At 40.2% G+C, this 15,301-nt stretch overlaps 2 protein-coding genes across 2 annotated transcripts in view; both read left to right on the forward strand.

The window, feature by feature from the left end:
* Positions 1-3,374, forward strand: part of LOC117494738 (ribonuclease inhibitor-like) — a 28,385-nt gene extending 25,011 nt beyond the window's left edge. Inside the window, exons 2-5 of the mRNA XM_034145688.1 lie at positions 2,049-2,217; positions 2,309-2,312; positions 2,423-2,540; positions 3,298-3,374. Of these exons, the coding sequence (XP_034001579.1) occupies positions 2,049-2,217; positions 2,309-2,312; positions 2,423-2,540; positions 3,298-3,374 (368 nt within the window). The remainder of the gene's footprint in view (positions 1-2,048; positions 2,218-2,308; positions 2,313-2,422; positions 2,541-3,297) is intronic.
* A 2,209-nt stretch (positions 3,375-5,583) lies between these two features.
* The window catches only part of dpy19l1l (dpy-19-like 1, like (H. sapiens)), a 37,013-nt gene continuing 27,295 nt past the window's right edge, over positions 5,584-15,301 (forward strand). The window contains exons 1-8 of the mRNA XM_034145708.1: positions 5,584-5,915; positions 6,771-6,795; positions 6,893-6,980; positions 9,000-9,137; positions 9,962-10,082; positions 12,908-13,001; positions 13,185-13,242; positions 14,844-14,935. Of these exons, the coding sequence (XP_034001599.1) occupies positions 5,714-5,915; positions 6,771-6,795; positions 6,893-6,980; positions 9,000-9,137; positions 9,962-10,082; positions 12,908-13,001; positions 13,185-13,242; positions 14,844-14,935 (818 nt within the window). The 5' untranslated portion in view covers positions 5,584-5,713. The remainder of the gene's footprint in view (positions 5,916-6,770; positions 6,796-6,892; positions 6,981-8,999; positions 9,138-9,961; positions 10,083-12,907; positions 13,002-13,184; positions 13,243-14,843; positions 14,936-15,301) is intronic.

Genomic DNA, 15,301 nt, shown 5'->3' on the forward strand with positions numbered 1-15,301 from the left:
AGTTGATTACTGTGACTTACCTACCACTTGGGCAAGTTTATTCAAAATACATAGCATTTGGGTTTTAGCAATGAGTGAGTATCAGTTACCACCAATGTAACGTGCTATAAAGTATGTGTTCATCTCCACAGAGGGAAGAGGAAGAGTCCTGTTCCTGTGGAGGAGCAGCTGTCCAGCTGTGCTCTGTGTCAGGACGTCCTGAAGGATCCAGTCTCTACCAGCTGTGGACACTGGTTCTGCAGCCAGTGCATCACCTCATACTGGGAGCAGCGACCTCCATCAGGAGACTCCTCCTGTCCCCAGTGTGGAGAAAGATCCAGAACCAGAGCTGACCTGCAGACAGCCAGTCAGACCAGAACTCTACAAAGTAAGTCTGTACATCTGTGTGATGGTGTCTTCATGTCTGAAATCAGGATTCTTCCTGTTTTTTTATATACCACAGAGACAATAATTTTGAACCCTTTCTTTCTTTTTTCTGTTTATCGTTATCATCAAGTTCTCAAAATAATGTTCCTGATTCTCACATGTTTCCTTCTCTTTCAGCAGAACGTGGTCTGCAGGAGGTTTTAGTTGAACATAGGATCAGTCTGAGGACGAGATGTGAACGTGTGACTGAAGGAACGGATAAAAGTGAAACCCTCCTCAACAGGATCTTCACTGAGCTCTACATCACTCAAGGACAGAGTGAAGAGGTTAATACCCAACATGAGGTGAGGCAGCCTGAGACAGCTTCCAAGAAAAAGCCCCTCGATGACACTCCAATCAAGTGCCAGGACATCTTCAAAGCCTTACCTGACCAACAGACACACATCAGAGCGGTCCTGACCAATGGCGTCGCTGGCATTGGAAAAACCTTCTCAGTGCAGAAGTTCACTCCGGACTGGGCCGAGGGTTTGGAAAACCAAGATGTTAGTCTGGTGATCACGCTTTCCTTCAGGGAGCTAGTGGTTCATATTAGGCTAGCAAGAACATGTTTACAATTGCAATCTTATACGGGTAGTCTGCTACGTTCGGTCATTCATTGTAGCTGGCATAAAAACAATGTTTTCCCTAGCATGTCTAGCTCTTGGTAGCCTTATTTTTTAGCTCACAGCATCGTCCTTCAGTGTCCTACGCTGTGCATATCCGGCATGAATCGCTGCAATGTTTGCGAAGCTTTGGTCCGTGAAATGCTGCGCACACAGTACAATACCGACTCGAACATCTGAAGGAACAGTGTTAACAAGAAATGTCAACCACTGACTTCGTCGTGGTTCTGCCATAAGGCAGACATTGAAGATTGCCATAAGGCAGACATTGAAGATTTCTCCTCACAAGACAGGAAACAGACCCTCGTTGGCATGACTGGATACAGTTTTGAACTGAACCTGAGCTTCCAACAGTATATATGTTCGGCTGGCAGAGGGTGCAGCCATAGCTCTGGGCGTGGCTACTGGGTATCCCTACGTCACGATACCCAGGAAGAAAACATTGGAAAATGAGAAATCTCCAACGAGGCGTTTTGGGTAGGTCTTTTCTGTGTTAGAGTTTTACTCCCTACAGGGTGTACTTTGAGGGTTTTGACTCTGCAGACCGTTTACATGCATAAAAACCTTCATAACACACAAGGGGACGGGTAATAACCAGAAAAGCATGACATGGGACCTTTAAAATATTTGTTACATTTTATTTTCTACATGTTCTTTTGGGTGATCAAGGCAAAATGCAATGTCAAACAAATAAAGGACTTAAGAAATGTCATCACAGCAGCATGTTATCACATCATACAGCATTATTTTACAGTAAGCAGTGAATGCATTTCAGTTATTCATAATTATTGCAACATACACTCAGGTTATACCCGATCTGTTTTTACTGCAGTACTAAAAAGATTAAAATGAGCCCTGACAGGCTGACCATACCTAAATCAAACTTAATAATCTATTAAATGGTCTAACATCAAATGTTAATCAGAACATGATATGTCAAACATTTTTTAATCAAATGAATGAAATGTATATAATGGTTTCTCTTTTTAAATAATAACACATTTTGTAATATATCTGTAGTTGACTGCGGACTCTCAGAGACTCACTGTGAAGTTGTGGCCTCAGCTCTGAAGTCCGACGCCTCCCATCTGAGAGAGCTGGACCTGAGTGACAACGATCTGCAGGATTCAGGAGTGAAGCTGCTGTGTTCTGGACTAAAGAGTCCAAACTGTAGACTGGAGAGGCTAAGGTTGGTTCACTGACTGTAGTTCATATCGTTTTTTCAACTTGTCCAGCAGGAACATTGTTTTCTAAAGTTACATCATGTATTCTTTATTCAGACGCGTGCTGCAGTTTGTCAAAGATCAGTTGTGCTAAATTCACACCTGAACACATCTGATTGGATTATAAATTTATTTTTATCCTCATTTTCTTTATTCAGACTGAGGCGCTGCAGGTTGTCAGAGATCAGCTGTGCTGCTCTGGCCTCAGCTCTGAAGTCCAACCCCTCCCATCTGAGAGAGCTGAACCTGAGTGAGAACAATCTGAAGGACTCATTGGTGAAGCTGCTGAGTGATCTTCTGGAGAGACCAGACTGCAGACTGGAGACTCTGAGGTCAGTAAGGGGTACAATACTGCTGGTTCAGCAGTATTGTATTAAACCCTATTGATGTGTTACTCACACACTACCTTCCAAATGTAGCCTAGCGTTGCGCAACAGATCAGTGATGTTACCCACTGACTGCAGTTTCTCCTTTTCTTTCATCTTATGTCTCGTTCATTATTCCACAAACAATATAATGCAAGCTGACAATGCAAAGCCACATAAGTAAGCACATTTTTAACATCGGATTAAACAGAACATGACTAGTTATTTTCTCTGCAGCTGAGAGCTGTGGGCAGTCAGTCGTTGTTTTTGCAAAGAAGACATGATGGGATGTAAAGCATTAGATCAGTCAGCACTCTGTAGTTGACAAACTCTAAGAACAAGCAATTAATCCAAAACGTTTGGGTTGTGTTCATTCCTACAGGATCAATGACAAGACAATCACAGCCAAGAAACAGAAACAAATGTGAGTATTCAAACTATATCCTCCATTCATCAAACTTATCATACATCAAAATCTGAACCTGAAATTAGCGTGTCCTTAAAGAACAACACAAATATTACAATTCATAGTCATAATGACATATTCGATGTATTATATAACCTGTTTTAGATAACTGGCCGGTGTCACCTTTGCTCTGTATGTAAATGTGGATTCCTGTCTTATCTACAAAAACTGTTTGTAGGGTGAGGATAAAGACAAGTGTATTGTGTGCATAACAGAACATGTGTTAGGATTTGGAGTTAATCTTCTGGAAGTTCCAAGAACGATTTCACCCGGGGGGAAATTTCAGAAGTGAGCTCACAGGGGAGAAGGAAAACAACTTCCCCATTAATTGCAAGCTTTGCCAGCCAGCTGTGACATACTCTCTTTATCCAAGGGGTCTACGTATCATTTGAAGAAGCATTTATTGGTAGAACCAACTGCTAATGTTTGCTAACTAGTGTCAACTAACCTGTCTACTATTACTGATGTTACTCTCGCTATATATATATATATAGTTATAGATAGGTGAGTGTGTGAATGTGTGTCCGATTTAACCATTTTTAGGAACAGAAGCCTCATGCTAATCAAATTGTTTTGATTGTTAAATACAAATAAAGAAACAAAGTCCATGAACTGAATTCTTTGAATCTGTTTTTTGGTATTTCACAGTTTTTTGTTGTATACATTGAGTGGCGTAAAAGGCTGTTTATCACATTATTTTCTTGATTGTTTTTTAACTGAAACATGAATTTGTATCAACTAGAATATTGATATTTCTAGCAATATGAAGTTTAGGAAACAAGCACCATCTAAGGGGGTTTGACAAATACTATTGAACAGTTATGTTTAAATGCAATTTAAACAAACAAATGTACCTTATTGAGGGATCAAATATTTCTTAGGGAGTTGCCATTGTTCTGGCCAGTTGGATACTTATGGCGCAGTTCCACTACAGCGCGGAGCTCGCTTTAAGCGTGCCGTGTCGTGCCGTTCCCGTTTTTGGTTGCGCTTCCACTAGGCCTAGTCCCGGCCCGGCCCGGCCCGGGGCCACTTTTTCACGTCTTTTCTGGCCCGAGAAAATTGTGGTTCTATCGAGGCCAACAAACAGGGCTGAGTATGCTAAACTAGAGAGAGGAGCGCTGGCAAGGGGGGTACAACTACAACAAGATGGACATATTTGACCGTGATTTAATTGTAATACACGTTTCAAAATGATGCCGAAGTAACAACATACTGATACCGGTTAGTAAAAACCATGAATTAATGCTTTGTCAAGTCTGCAGACAGACGGCAGGCGAAAAACCTTTTAAAATTCGTGTTTTTCTAGATGGAGATTGGCTAAGCTAACGCAGTATATGCTCCGACCGTCCACACTCACAACAACGGCCTATACAGACATAAATAAAGCAGCGACTGTATTCACCATGACACAGGCAGTCTGTGGTGTGTACTTGTTTAACTTTTGTCGAGTTTCTGAACATATATAAGGAGCTGTGAGCTCTGAGTGCTAACAGCTAACGGCTGTGTTGTGTTTCTGGAGTTCTCATTGAAGATGACGTCACGGCTCCGCCTACACTGCGTTACTATAGTAACTACCCCAGTTCCTAAACTGTAATGGAAGCGCAGCATGAAGTGAGTCGGCCCTGTTAAGGCCAAGCCGTACCGAGCGTGGCCGAGGCCGACCGTGTAGTGGAAATGTGCCATTACAGTCTGGTTGGCATTTCGTTTTTGGCCTAAGACGATTTTGTGAAAGAACCAACGTTGGGATAAAATCATATCTGTGTTTTCTGGCCGTGTTTAACATGTCTCTGACCAGGGAACCTTTTTGTAAACCTTACTGTGCTACATATGTGGTTGTTCTTGTTTCTATTTGTCTCGAAAAACAAAAAGTGAAAGTAATTCAATATACGATAATGGCCATTATGATTTTATTTAGGATATAAATGGACTATGTGGCATTTACATTCCTACACAGTTTATATACAACGCATTTTCAATCATCCAGCAGCAATTTAGTATCAAGTGTCATGTCTTAGTGTATTTACCTATCCTCATCCTTTCTCATCTGTTTCTACTTCAGTTATTAGCATCCCTAGGGACACATCAACTGTTAACTAATATCATTGTGCCAGGTGTTGGCGTTTGTTGAAAATAGTTTATTGTATTTGCACTTCCAGCAGCTGACATTTTCCCTCTAACGATTTTAGCTGTGTTGGAAAAGTAGTAAAGTGGAGTCTTTCAGGGGTAAGTGGTTCCCAGGAATACCACCAGAAACACCAAACAGCCTACTACGCATGTACAGCCTTCTTACATATTATTGTTTAAGAAAGAAAGAATAAAAGACAAATATGTGTGTGTGTGTGTGTGTGTGTGTGTTTGTTTTGAACAATCTGGTAAACAGTATGGTACCCGCTGCTTGTTGTTGTCATGGTTACAACCAGAAGCTCCTTGTAGTTGCGACACACGGCCGGCAGGGGGCGGAGCTTCATCAGATGTGAAGGAGGAACCAGTGAAAGCATCAGGCAGCAGGTAGTGAAGGGGCAGATCCGCGGACCAGATATCAGTGTGGGGCTGCTTAGCTCACACCCCTCGGTTTTTTCTTTTCTTATTCTCCTCGGATTCTCGCCTCCGTGGCTCTTCCCTGGCGAAACCATGGTGGCTAAAAACAGAAAACAGACCGGAAAGAGTCCAACGACCCAGGCTGACCGGAGCCCGCTTGTTTCGCCTCCTGCCAAAAGTAACGGCAGGCGAGCAGGCAAAGCTTTCAACGGCTCCCATCCTAACGGGCTCATCAGACACAAGCTGGGGCTAACTCCTTCTGCAGTCGGGAAGCTGGGTGTCACTCTTCTGCTCGGTGAGTTAGCCTGCTAGCTTCTCCGTGGACCCCCAAGCTAACGGCTGCTAACGTTATGTGTATAACAGTAGCATTAGCTGGTAAATTAAGTTATCTCCGCCGCTGATTAGTTGGCTAATGTTAGCACATAGAAGCTAGCTCAGCAGCATTAGCCACCTATTGTTGCTATTATTAATGAATATAAAAGTCTTACTATCTGCATGGTACTTGCAGACGTGTTAACAGGTTTTCTTGCAAAAGTTAAAGCTAATGTTTTTTATGGGTTATTTTACAAATTCACCGCAGCAGCCAAACATGTTATTATCCAACTCACCCACCCTCAGAGATGCAAGAAGTACTTAGATATTGTAATTAGGTAAAAGTGGAAGTACCAGAGTGTAGGAATACTCTGTTTGTTACAAGTAAAAGTCCTGAATCCAACAATGTTACTCAAGTAAAAGCACAAAAGTATTGGCATCAAAATATACCTAAAGTGCCAAAAGTGAAAGTAGTCATTATGCAGATTGGCCCATCCAGAATAATATATGTTTTTATTATAATTATTGATGGATTAAAGTAGTATCAAAACTGGTAAAGGTGTACCTAGTTGTATGTACTTTGTATACTGCAGGGTAGCTTTTGAAAGTGACTCAAAGTGTAACTATAGTCCTTTTTAAGTGTTGATTATATTTCACATTATTAATCAATATCTGCAAAGTAATTCAACATATCAAATACATCTCGTGGAGATAAGGTATACTGTTTACCTCTGAATTGTAGTGGGGTAGAAGTCCAAAGTAGCAAAAAATGGAAATACTCAAGTAAAGTACACCTTTTTGTTAAGCAGTATTTAAAGTTGATTCTCTCTGTCCACAGCTGCTCTGACTGGGTATCTCCACTGGTAAGTTTCACTATTATCATGTTATTGCTCACACATTACTGCTGTGTTTACTTGTGGATTCAGCTCGTGGCTCACATATTTCTCCTGCTGTCAACAGGCATCATCTCTCACAGCTGTTTGAGAATGACAGACACTTTTCACACTTGTCAAACCTGGAGAAAGAAATGGCTTTCCGGACAGAAATGGTAAATTGATTACTGTTGTTGTGGTTTTATTCTTATGGATGCACAAATAACATTGTTTTGAAGCAGTTGCCACTATGTCCTGTTGTGAGACAGTACAGGTACAAGTGTAATTGCTGGTGCACAACGTATGGGGTTGTATGCAAATCGTGGCACAGCAGGACTGCAACTAACAATTACTTGTATTCTCATTTGGTAAAACTATTTTGAGACTTATCGGCTGATTGATTGCAAAACAACTTAAACAACAAGTTAATTCAATGCCATTGGACATCTTTAAATGTCTTGTTTTGTCCGACCAACAGTCCTTAACCTGAAGCGATTACATTTGCAATCATTTAAAACAAAGAAAAGCAGTACATTCTGATATTTGAGAAGCTGGAACCAGGAAGTGTTTAGCATTCGTCCTTGACAAATGACTCGTGTTATTCATTGATCGTAAGAATAGTTGCAGACCAATGTCTTTGTGGTTAGACCACCAATCAATAAATCAACCAATCATTTCACTTTATACGCTGAGATTTGCTGCTAATTTGACACTTGCATAGATTTTGTATCACTCTTATAACAGAAAAAAAAGGGCAGACCTACTTTATCAATATACTTTTGGAACGATAAGATAATATTCTGCTTTCTATTTGGCAGCAACTGTGATATAATGAGTCCGTTAGATGTCCATTTGTCTACCTCCTTTGCATCTGTATATCATTCTTATCATTAACATATCATGGCCTATGATGAGCCATGACATGAGGTGCATTTATTTACTAAAAGGAACAATAGATAACAGTGTTTTCAACATTAGAGCTGATCCCAATAATCTATTAGACAACTGAAAGAAAATGAATTTGCTACAATTCTAAATCACTTATTTACCTTTTCTCACAATGTGATTACAGATGTATTTTATTTTTGGACTGTAGGACAAAATAAGTATTTCAGGGACAGCTCTTACAGGTGTCTTTCACTATCTTTAACAACGTCATTTCCCAAAGGATTAGGTGATTTAATAAATAAAGAACTAGGCAGAAAGTAATGGTAAAATGAATTAGATTTTCAGCATCATCCACCATAACGGTACTGCAATATAAGCCTTCTTCAACCAAATTGCTCTGTTGTAAGATGGGATGTCTTTCTTATGTGGGTTATAAATAAAAAAATCAAGCAGAGATTGAGCAATGCTGCAGTTTGTATTCTGGCATTTTGTTGTTGTACAAAACAAGGTGATAACACAGCAATAGACTAAAGGGTATTGGCGTTTCCACATTTTGTTGAGCAAAGATGGACTATGCCCTGCAAAGCTGCCAGAGTTGGCGCAGCAATCAGAAAGGGGAAAGCAGTCTTGCATGTGTTAGTTTAACAGGTTTCAGTTAAAGTGAGCTGGTAAAATAAAATGAATATTCAAGACAGAAGTGTAACGTGACCAAACTGACTCCAAACCATCTGCACATTCAGAGAAAACCAGCATTTGCTCCCACAGTTTTATAAACAACATTGAACTTCACCATCCAAACTGACATTTCACATTCTAACAATATGCAAAATGTTAATTCATTTGCATAATCGTGCTACTCGAGGGTAAAGTTAGTAAATATGTGTGGTTTAAGGCAGCATATGTTCATCACTATAACTGCAAAAGTGGCTGATATTCAACATGCAGAGCAGCGTTCGTACCCCTTTCTGAGCGATGACAGTGAAGGTGAAGAGTTTATCATATGCAAACAGAATATTTTTCTCCACTCACCCCTGCTGTGTGCTACTCAATGAGCTGTGAACCGTTTCCATCTGCTGCGCCTGTAGAGCTCGCTCCGGTTTCTTCCGTCTGACTTGAATGTTGTGAAGTTATTTTTAGCGTTTGTCTGCTGTCTCCTTCTCTCTGTATCACTCTCACTCTTTAAACATCTCTTTTTCTTTGTTTGTTCCTCTTCTCCATCACTCTGCCTTGACATTTCTATTTAAAATGTCTTTCTCAGTCGCTCTGTTTGTGTCTAATCATGTGTATGTGTCTTCATTTGGTTCCAGGGTCTGTATTATTCCTACTATAAGACCATTATAGAAGCTCCCTCTTTCCTGGATGGCCTCCACATGGTGATGAATGATCGGCTGACAGAGCACCCTCTGGTTATTAACACGCTGCAGAGATTCAATCTGTATCCAGAGGTAATGCTCATTCTGGCATGCTGTTCATACGCTCTGTAGTGTATGATGGGATTACTCATCATAGTGTTCAGAAATGTTTATTTATCAGACTTTAAACTGGATTATTACATATTATTACTGGTGATATTGGCGCATCGGGCTGCACAATTTGGAAAAAATAATTATTTGCAATTCTAACTGATATTGCAATTGCTGTATGATTAACATGGGGAATTAAAACAAATTAAAACGTACATTTAAAAACAATATTTAAATGATCATGGTGTGATTTTGTTTTTTATCTGAAAAGGACTTTTATTAAGTCTCTGGAATACTGACTTTTCTGCAGCACAACAATACTTCCTTAAGATATTTTCACATATTTTGCATATACCAAATATTGCTCTTTCTGTGCATTAATCCACATTGTGATTTGCTTAACATTTCAATAATTAGTGCAGTCCTAACGGCAGTAGTTTCCATCGGGGGCAATGCTGACATTATGCTGACATTCAGCCTTTCCTTTTTTTATAGGTGATGCGTGACAATATCATCCTGTATCCTCTCTTTACACGCTGCCATCAGAATTTAAATTAGGTCTTGTTTTACACCCTTAACAACTCTTTTCATACCCTGCATTCTCTATGATTAGTCCAATTGTATTTTAGGCTGCATTATTTACTAATTTAAAATATTTTCTGCTCAGGGAAACAATCTTAACACTGAAAGGTCTTCACTGGGAATCCTGTGTGTCCGTTCCCTCCTGAGATGAGAGGACACAGGCTTTTCGAACAAGTTGTTTAAACAGGCTTAAAAACTGCCTCTCATCCTCCTCTGCTCCACAGGTGGTCCTGGCCAGCTGGTTCCGGATGTACACGGGTGTCATGGGATACTTTGGGATTCCCACAAAGATGTGCTGGTCCATCAACAGAGGGGAGGGGCTCACTCCCGTGGACAGCTGTGAAGGTACATACTGCAAATACCCTCATTTACACACACACACACACACACACACACACACACACACACACACACACACACACACACACACACACACACACACACACACACACACACACACACACACACACACACACACACACACACACACACACACACACACACACACACACACACACACACACACACACACACACACACACACACACACACTCAGATAGCAGGTTGAATGATGACTACATCACACAGGCAGATAGCTTTGTTTTTACGACCTAAAGCTCCACCAGCATTTAAAAGACTCTGTTCTCAACACACTGTCTCACGCTGAATTTACTGGATGACTAATTTTATTTCAGACTTTGATGATTTTTCTGAACTCGTGGATGCAGTCAAACAGCCTCAAGGGGGAGTTGGCAGATGAAAGAAATGTTACAGAATGAGTTCAACGCAACGCATTCATGATTCCTGTTTTATACTTTCCATTGAAAATTAAACAGTTTTTTCCACAGAGTTGCTCAACAGGGGGAACAATGGGAACAACACCTGACCTCCTGTAGCTAAAACCTCACTAATTAAACTCTTAAATCTTGTTTGTTTAACACGTACACAATCAGAAGTGTAAAAACAAGAAATGGTGGTCTGTATGCTGGCTTATTTCTTGGCCATGTGCCAGGACTTAGAGTCTAGTCACCACTGTGACTTTCCAGACAACCAGAGGCAACACAAGCAGGTCAAAAGCCCATCTAAGAATAAGGGTATTCACAAAAAGTTGAACAATTTCCTTAAAAACGTGCTTATCTATCATAAGACAACTAAAACAGCACATCCTTTGAGAAGATCTTAATATATCTGTGCTTTTTTACCTAAACATTTCTGAAAATCATCTTTCCAGTCTCACCATCGTCGCTGATTAAGAACTCCTTTGTTGTCACTGCACCATGTACATCAACATTTTACATGTATATGTTTCTGTTGATCGACTACTTGTTCAAAAGGCAAAACATTGATTTGAAGGTGAGAGAAACAAAGCATGGCTCACAAAATCCTCTTCCAAGTAAAGGTATGACGTTAAGGATCTAAATGGCAGCACAGACAGCAAGGGCACACTATTATCATCATTACAGTAGCCCTATGGGAAATATAATGATTTGAACCTATTACATACAAATTGTTTCCTGATATTTGTTCACAGGAACATTTCCTAGAAGGCTAAATCTGCTGAAAGTAAACCCGCTGTTTCCAGCTTTCCTTCTTAAGAGCTGTAATCTGTGTGTTTCTGTGAGTCCCATTAGAGAACCCCACCCAGGGACAAACACACAGGCTGTTTTCACCATGTTTACACAAACCTGACGCAAGCTGCCTTACATAAGAGCTACCAGTCAGAAGAGAGGGAACATTTCCTGTAACTGTGAGCACCAGAATGATATTTGCTGTTAGAACGAGCTCCATTTACTGTCAGAGCACTAATGTTAGACACCTTCTGTTACCCTGTTAGTCATTACATCCTTGTCAATCTGTTCTGCGAACCTGCATATTTAGTGAGTGCATTAGCCACTTTATCGCTGAGTAAAACATTCTGTACCAAAAACATTTACCACATTTTTATTCAGTGTCACATGTTCAACACCTTCTGTTCTAATTAGGTCGACACACTCGCTGGTCAACGTGTACTGTTAGTTCTACATATCTCAAGTATGCCACATACGGTCCTAATAATTTCAGTTCCACTTTTGTGTCATTTAAATCTTAAACGTGGGATGTTTATAGACTTCCCCTTGCAAGCAGAAGTCTTGATTTACTTTCAATCCAGTGCAATCTAGGCACATTTTCAGTCTCTCTTGCTAGCCCTTTGTTTTTATTACATTTATTTATTCATGTTCGAGAGGTAAGAGAGAGGGGAAGGGATTAAACCAAACAAGGTCCCAAATGTGATCAAAACCATCAACATTATAGGTGTAGTACTTGACAATATCACAAAGAAAGGTCTAAAAAATGACCAGACCCTTGTTTTATATTTCGTTGAGTTGTGTGCCTACATTAACCCACCATTTTAGAGAAAATACATATTCTGTGTTAAATATAGTATGTGGTTAATGGTTATAGTTCTTCCCCTTTTTGTTGCGTAAATCAACATTTGTAATCTTCTGTTTACTTCAGTCCTTGTTATTGCTAACTCCCTCTGTTGACTGCTAATGTGTTTGCCTTCAGGGCCAAACACACTGCATATTCTCTGCCTGGACTTTGGAGAAAATGATGCTGTGTTTTGTATATGAACACACTGAGGATATGTCAAGTGATTGTGACAGTTCAGATTATATGCTTTGTATTTGACTATGATATATGATGCTGTCACGGATAAACACATTTAACATCTCATCATTTACTCTACATATAGTATTCGTGGTATGATTTGGTGTTTTTGAGTTAATAGGAACTCCCATATTGTAAAACGTGGCTGAAAACAAAAAGCAGGCCACAGAAAGCCTGCAGCAGGAGATTCTGGTGTGTGTGTTGTCCTCATATGGGGAGCAGTGCACAATGAATACATCACCCTGGAAAGAGCTCTGCAGACACACTACCTGTATTAGGAGCTATTTGTGTGCATTGACCTAAATTAGAGTTAGAAAAAGTCTTGTTCATGAAACTTCCAGACATTTAACTGTATCAAAGCAAAAGGGTTTTTAAGATAGAAACTCTATTCAAGTCTTCAGACCATTAACGTGCACCAATACCTATACTGTATAACACACTACAGGAAAGGAAAATCCACAAAAGGCATAATAGGACCTCTGGAAACATCTTCTCTCTCTCTCTCTGGATGTGTGTGTTAGGGATGGGCGACCCGGCATATTTCTACGTGACCTTCGTGTTCCTGCTGAACGGCGCCATGATGAGCCTGTTCTTCATTTACGGCGCCTACCTCAGGTAACTCCACTGCACAAGGGCTCATTCCCGTCACGCTCAGATGGACACCAGACAGGAGAGGATGAACTTAATGACAGAAAACTGTTTTGTGCTCTGGTTCCTGTCAAATACGGATGTAAGACATGAGATGGAGGATGACCTTTGGTTTGCTCTCTCCCCCTCTTCCCATTATTTCCCGTCTAGTGGCAGTCGACTGGGCGGCGTTGTGACCACGATGTGTTTTTTCTTCAATCACGGCGAGGTAAGCCTGGAGAGCTAAACGCTTGTTGCCTCGTCCTGTAATTCTGTACAATAAGTCTGTGTGGGTGTAAGGATGTGAAAATGTGTAAAGGCACTCAGAAAAACCAAGGAATTAATTTCCGCCCTCAAAGGAGCTTAGAGACTCAAAGCTGAGTCCCTCCTCCTCCACCGTTTCCCCCCAGAGCACAAGGTCTCTATTTTTAAAGCTCTGTATGTCAACATTTCATTCACACACATTCACCGTTGTGTCTCTCAGTTCTTTTGAATAGAGCTGCAACAATAAGTCAATCTATAGATAAGTTAATGAGAATGGATTCATCTTTGAATTATATTATATAATAATATTTTTTGTATGCAAATATAGCAGAAAATGCTGCTTTTCCTTTATCCTTTTCCACATAAAACATCCCTTAATGTCCGGCAGTGGCTCAGTCAGTAGGGGGCTTGGACTGGGAGCTGTAGGGTCGCCGGTTCAAGTCCCCGCCCAGACCTAAAATATGGAGTGTGGACTGCTACTTGGAGAGTGCAGTCTCAACATTTACGTGGTGCCCTTGAGCAAGGCACCAGACATCCCCCTTCCCCCCTCACTCCCATTGCTCCCCGGGCGCTGTACAATAGCTGCCCACTGCTCCTAGTACTAGACTCCTGGTACTAGGATGGGTTAAAAGCAGAGAACACATGTCACTGTGTGTGCTGTGTGCTCTGCATGTGTGACCATTGAAGAGGGTTTCATCCCTCCCTATTCTATTCTATTCTAATTTATGTTTTATGTGATATTTAAACAATTCTATGGACTAAAACAATTAATTAGACGATAAAGAAAATAATGGTTAATTCCAACCCTACTCTTGTACAATGTTCTCCCAGTCTTCTCTTCTTGAGTGGTGGGAATTTCAGCAGCATTGGTAATGAAGCTGTATGTTCTGAGGTGACAAAAATGTGAGTTTGTAGTGTAAAATTCGTATAAATGTGTATTACATGGTGATTCTATCAAACTATAGCCACAGGTTCCCTCTTTATAAACTATTCAGACTGTGTGGCTGGCAGGGAACAGAACCATTGGGAAGTCCCAACAACTTAAAAAATGAGATCATATAAAACGTTGTGTGCCAACGCTGCTCAGTACAGTTAGACCGCTTGTATACATTGCAGCAGGAGATATGCAAATGTTGGTTTAAAATACATCTGGCACATTAAAATAACAGCATGTGGACTTGTAAATGTGGCACTAATTATTCACAAGCCACTTGATCTAAATACTGAAGGTCCTGGTTCCAACCATTAAAGTTTATGGGGTTAAGATATTGGTATATAAATCAAAACCGGGAAAATGTGATGTTCGGTAGTTTCATTAGAGAAGTGTGGTAAATAAACATTCCACTCAGATACCAGAGAGCACAACACCCAGATGCTGTTGTGGATACAAGCATTGTTTTACATGACAAATACAGGTTATATAACTGTTGATATGTCTAAGCTGCAGAGGAAGACAGTGCTTGTGAAAACTATCTTAATACTTTTTGGAATAATTATTTCTGAGTAATTCTATCCTCTGTGATGTTTTGATTTGCGTTTTTATTGTGCATGTCTTGTGTGTGTCAGAGCACTCGTGTGATGTGGACTCCGCCCCTGAGGGAGAGCTTCGCCTACCCTTTCTTAGTCCTGCAGATGCTCATTCTCACCTACATCCTACGGTAAACTCTCCACCCTTTCTCTCTTAAAATCTCAATATCAACTGTTAGCAAACTCTCCATATTATAACATAAGAACATCAGAGTAAAGCCATATTCTTTCTGACATTTTCATACAAAAATCCCACCTTGAGTTGAGTTTTACCTGTGTGTGTAACTAGGGCTGCTCAATTAATCGTATTTTAATCACGATTACGATTATGGCTTGCAACGATTACGAAAACAACGTAATCGAAATAAAACGATTACTTTTTTATTATTATTATTACTTTTATTTTTTTCAAATACATTTATTTTTTTGGTTTTTCAGTTGAATTATACTTAAAGTTCAGGGTAATCAACTGTTAAAAACATACTTTTCAAATTTTC

This window comes from Trematomus bernacchii, unplaced genomic scaffold, assembly GCF_902827165.1.
Source record: "Trematomus bernacchii unplaced genomic scaffold, fTreBer1.1, whole genome shotgun sequence".
In the NCBI taxonomy this organism is placed as follows: domain Eukaryota; kingdom Metazoa; phylum Chordata; class Actinopteri; order Perciformes; family Nototheniidae; genus Trematomus; species Trematomus bernacchii.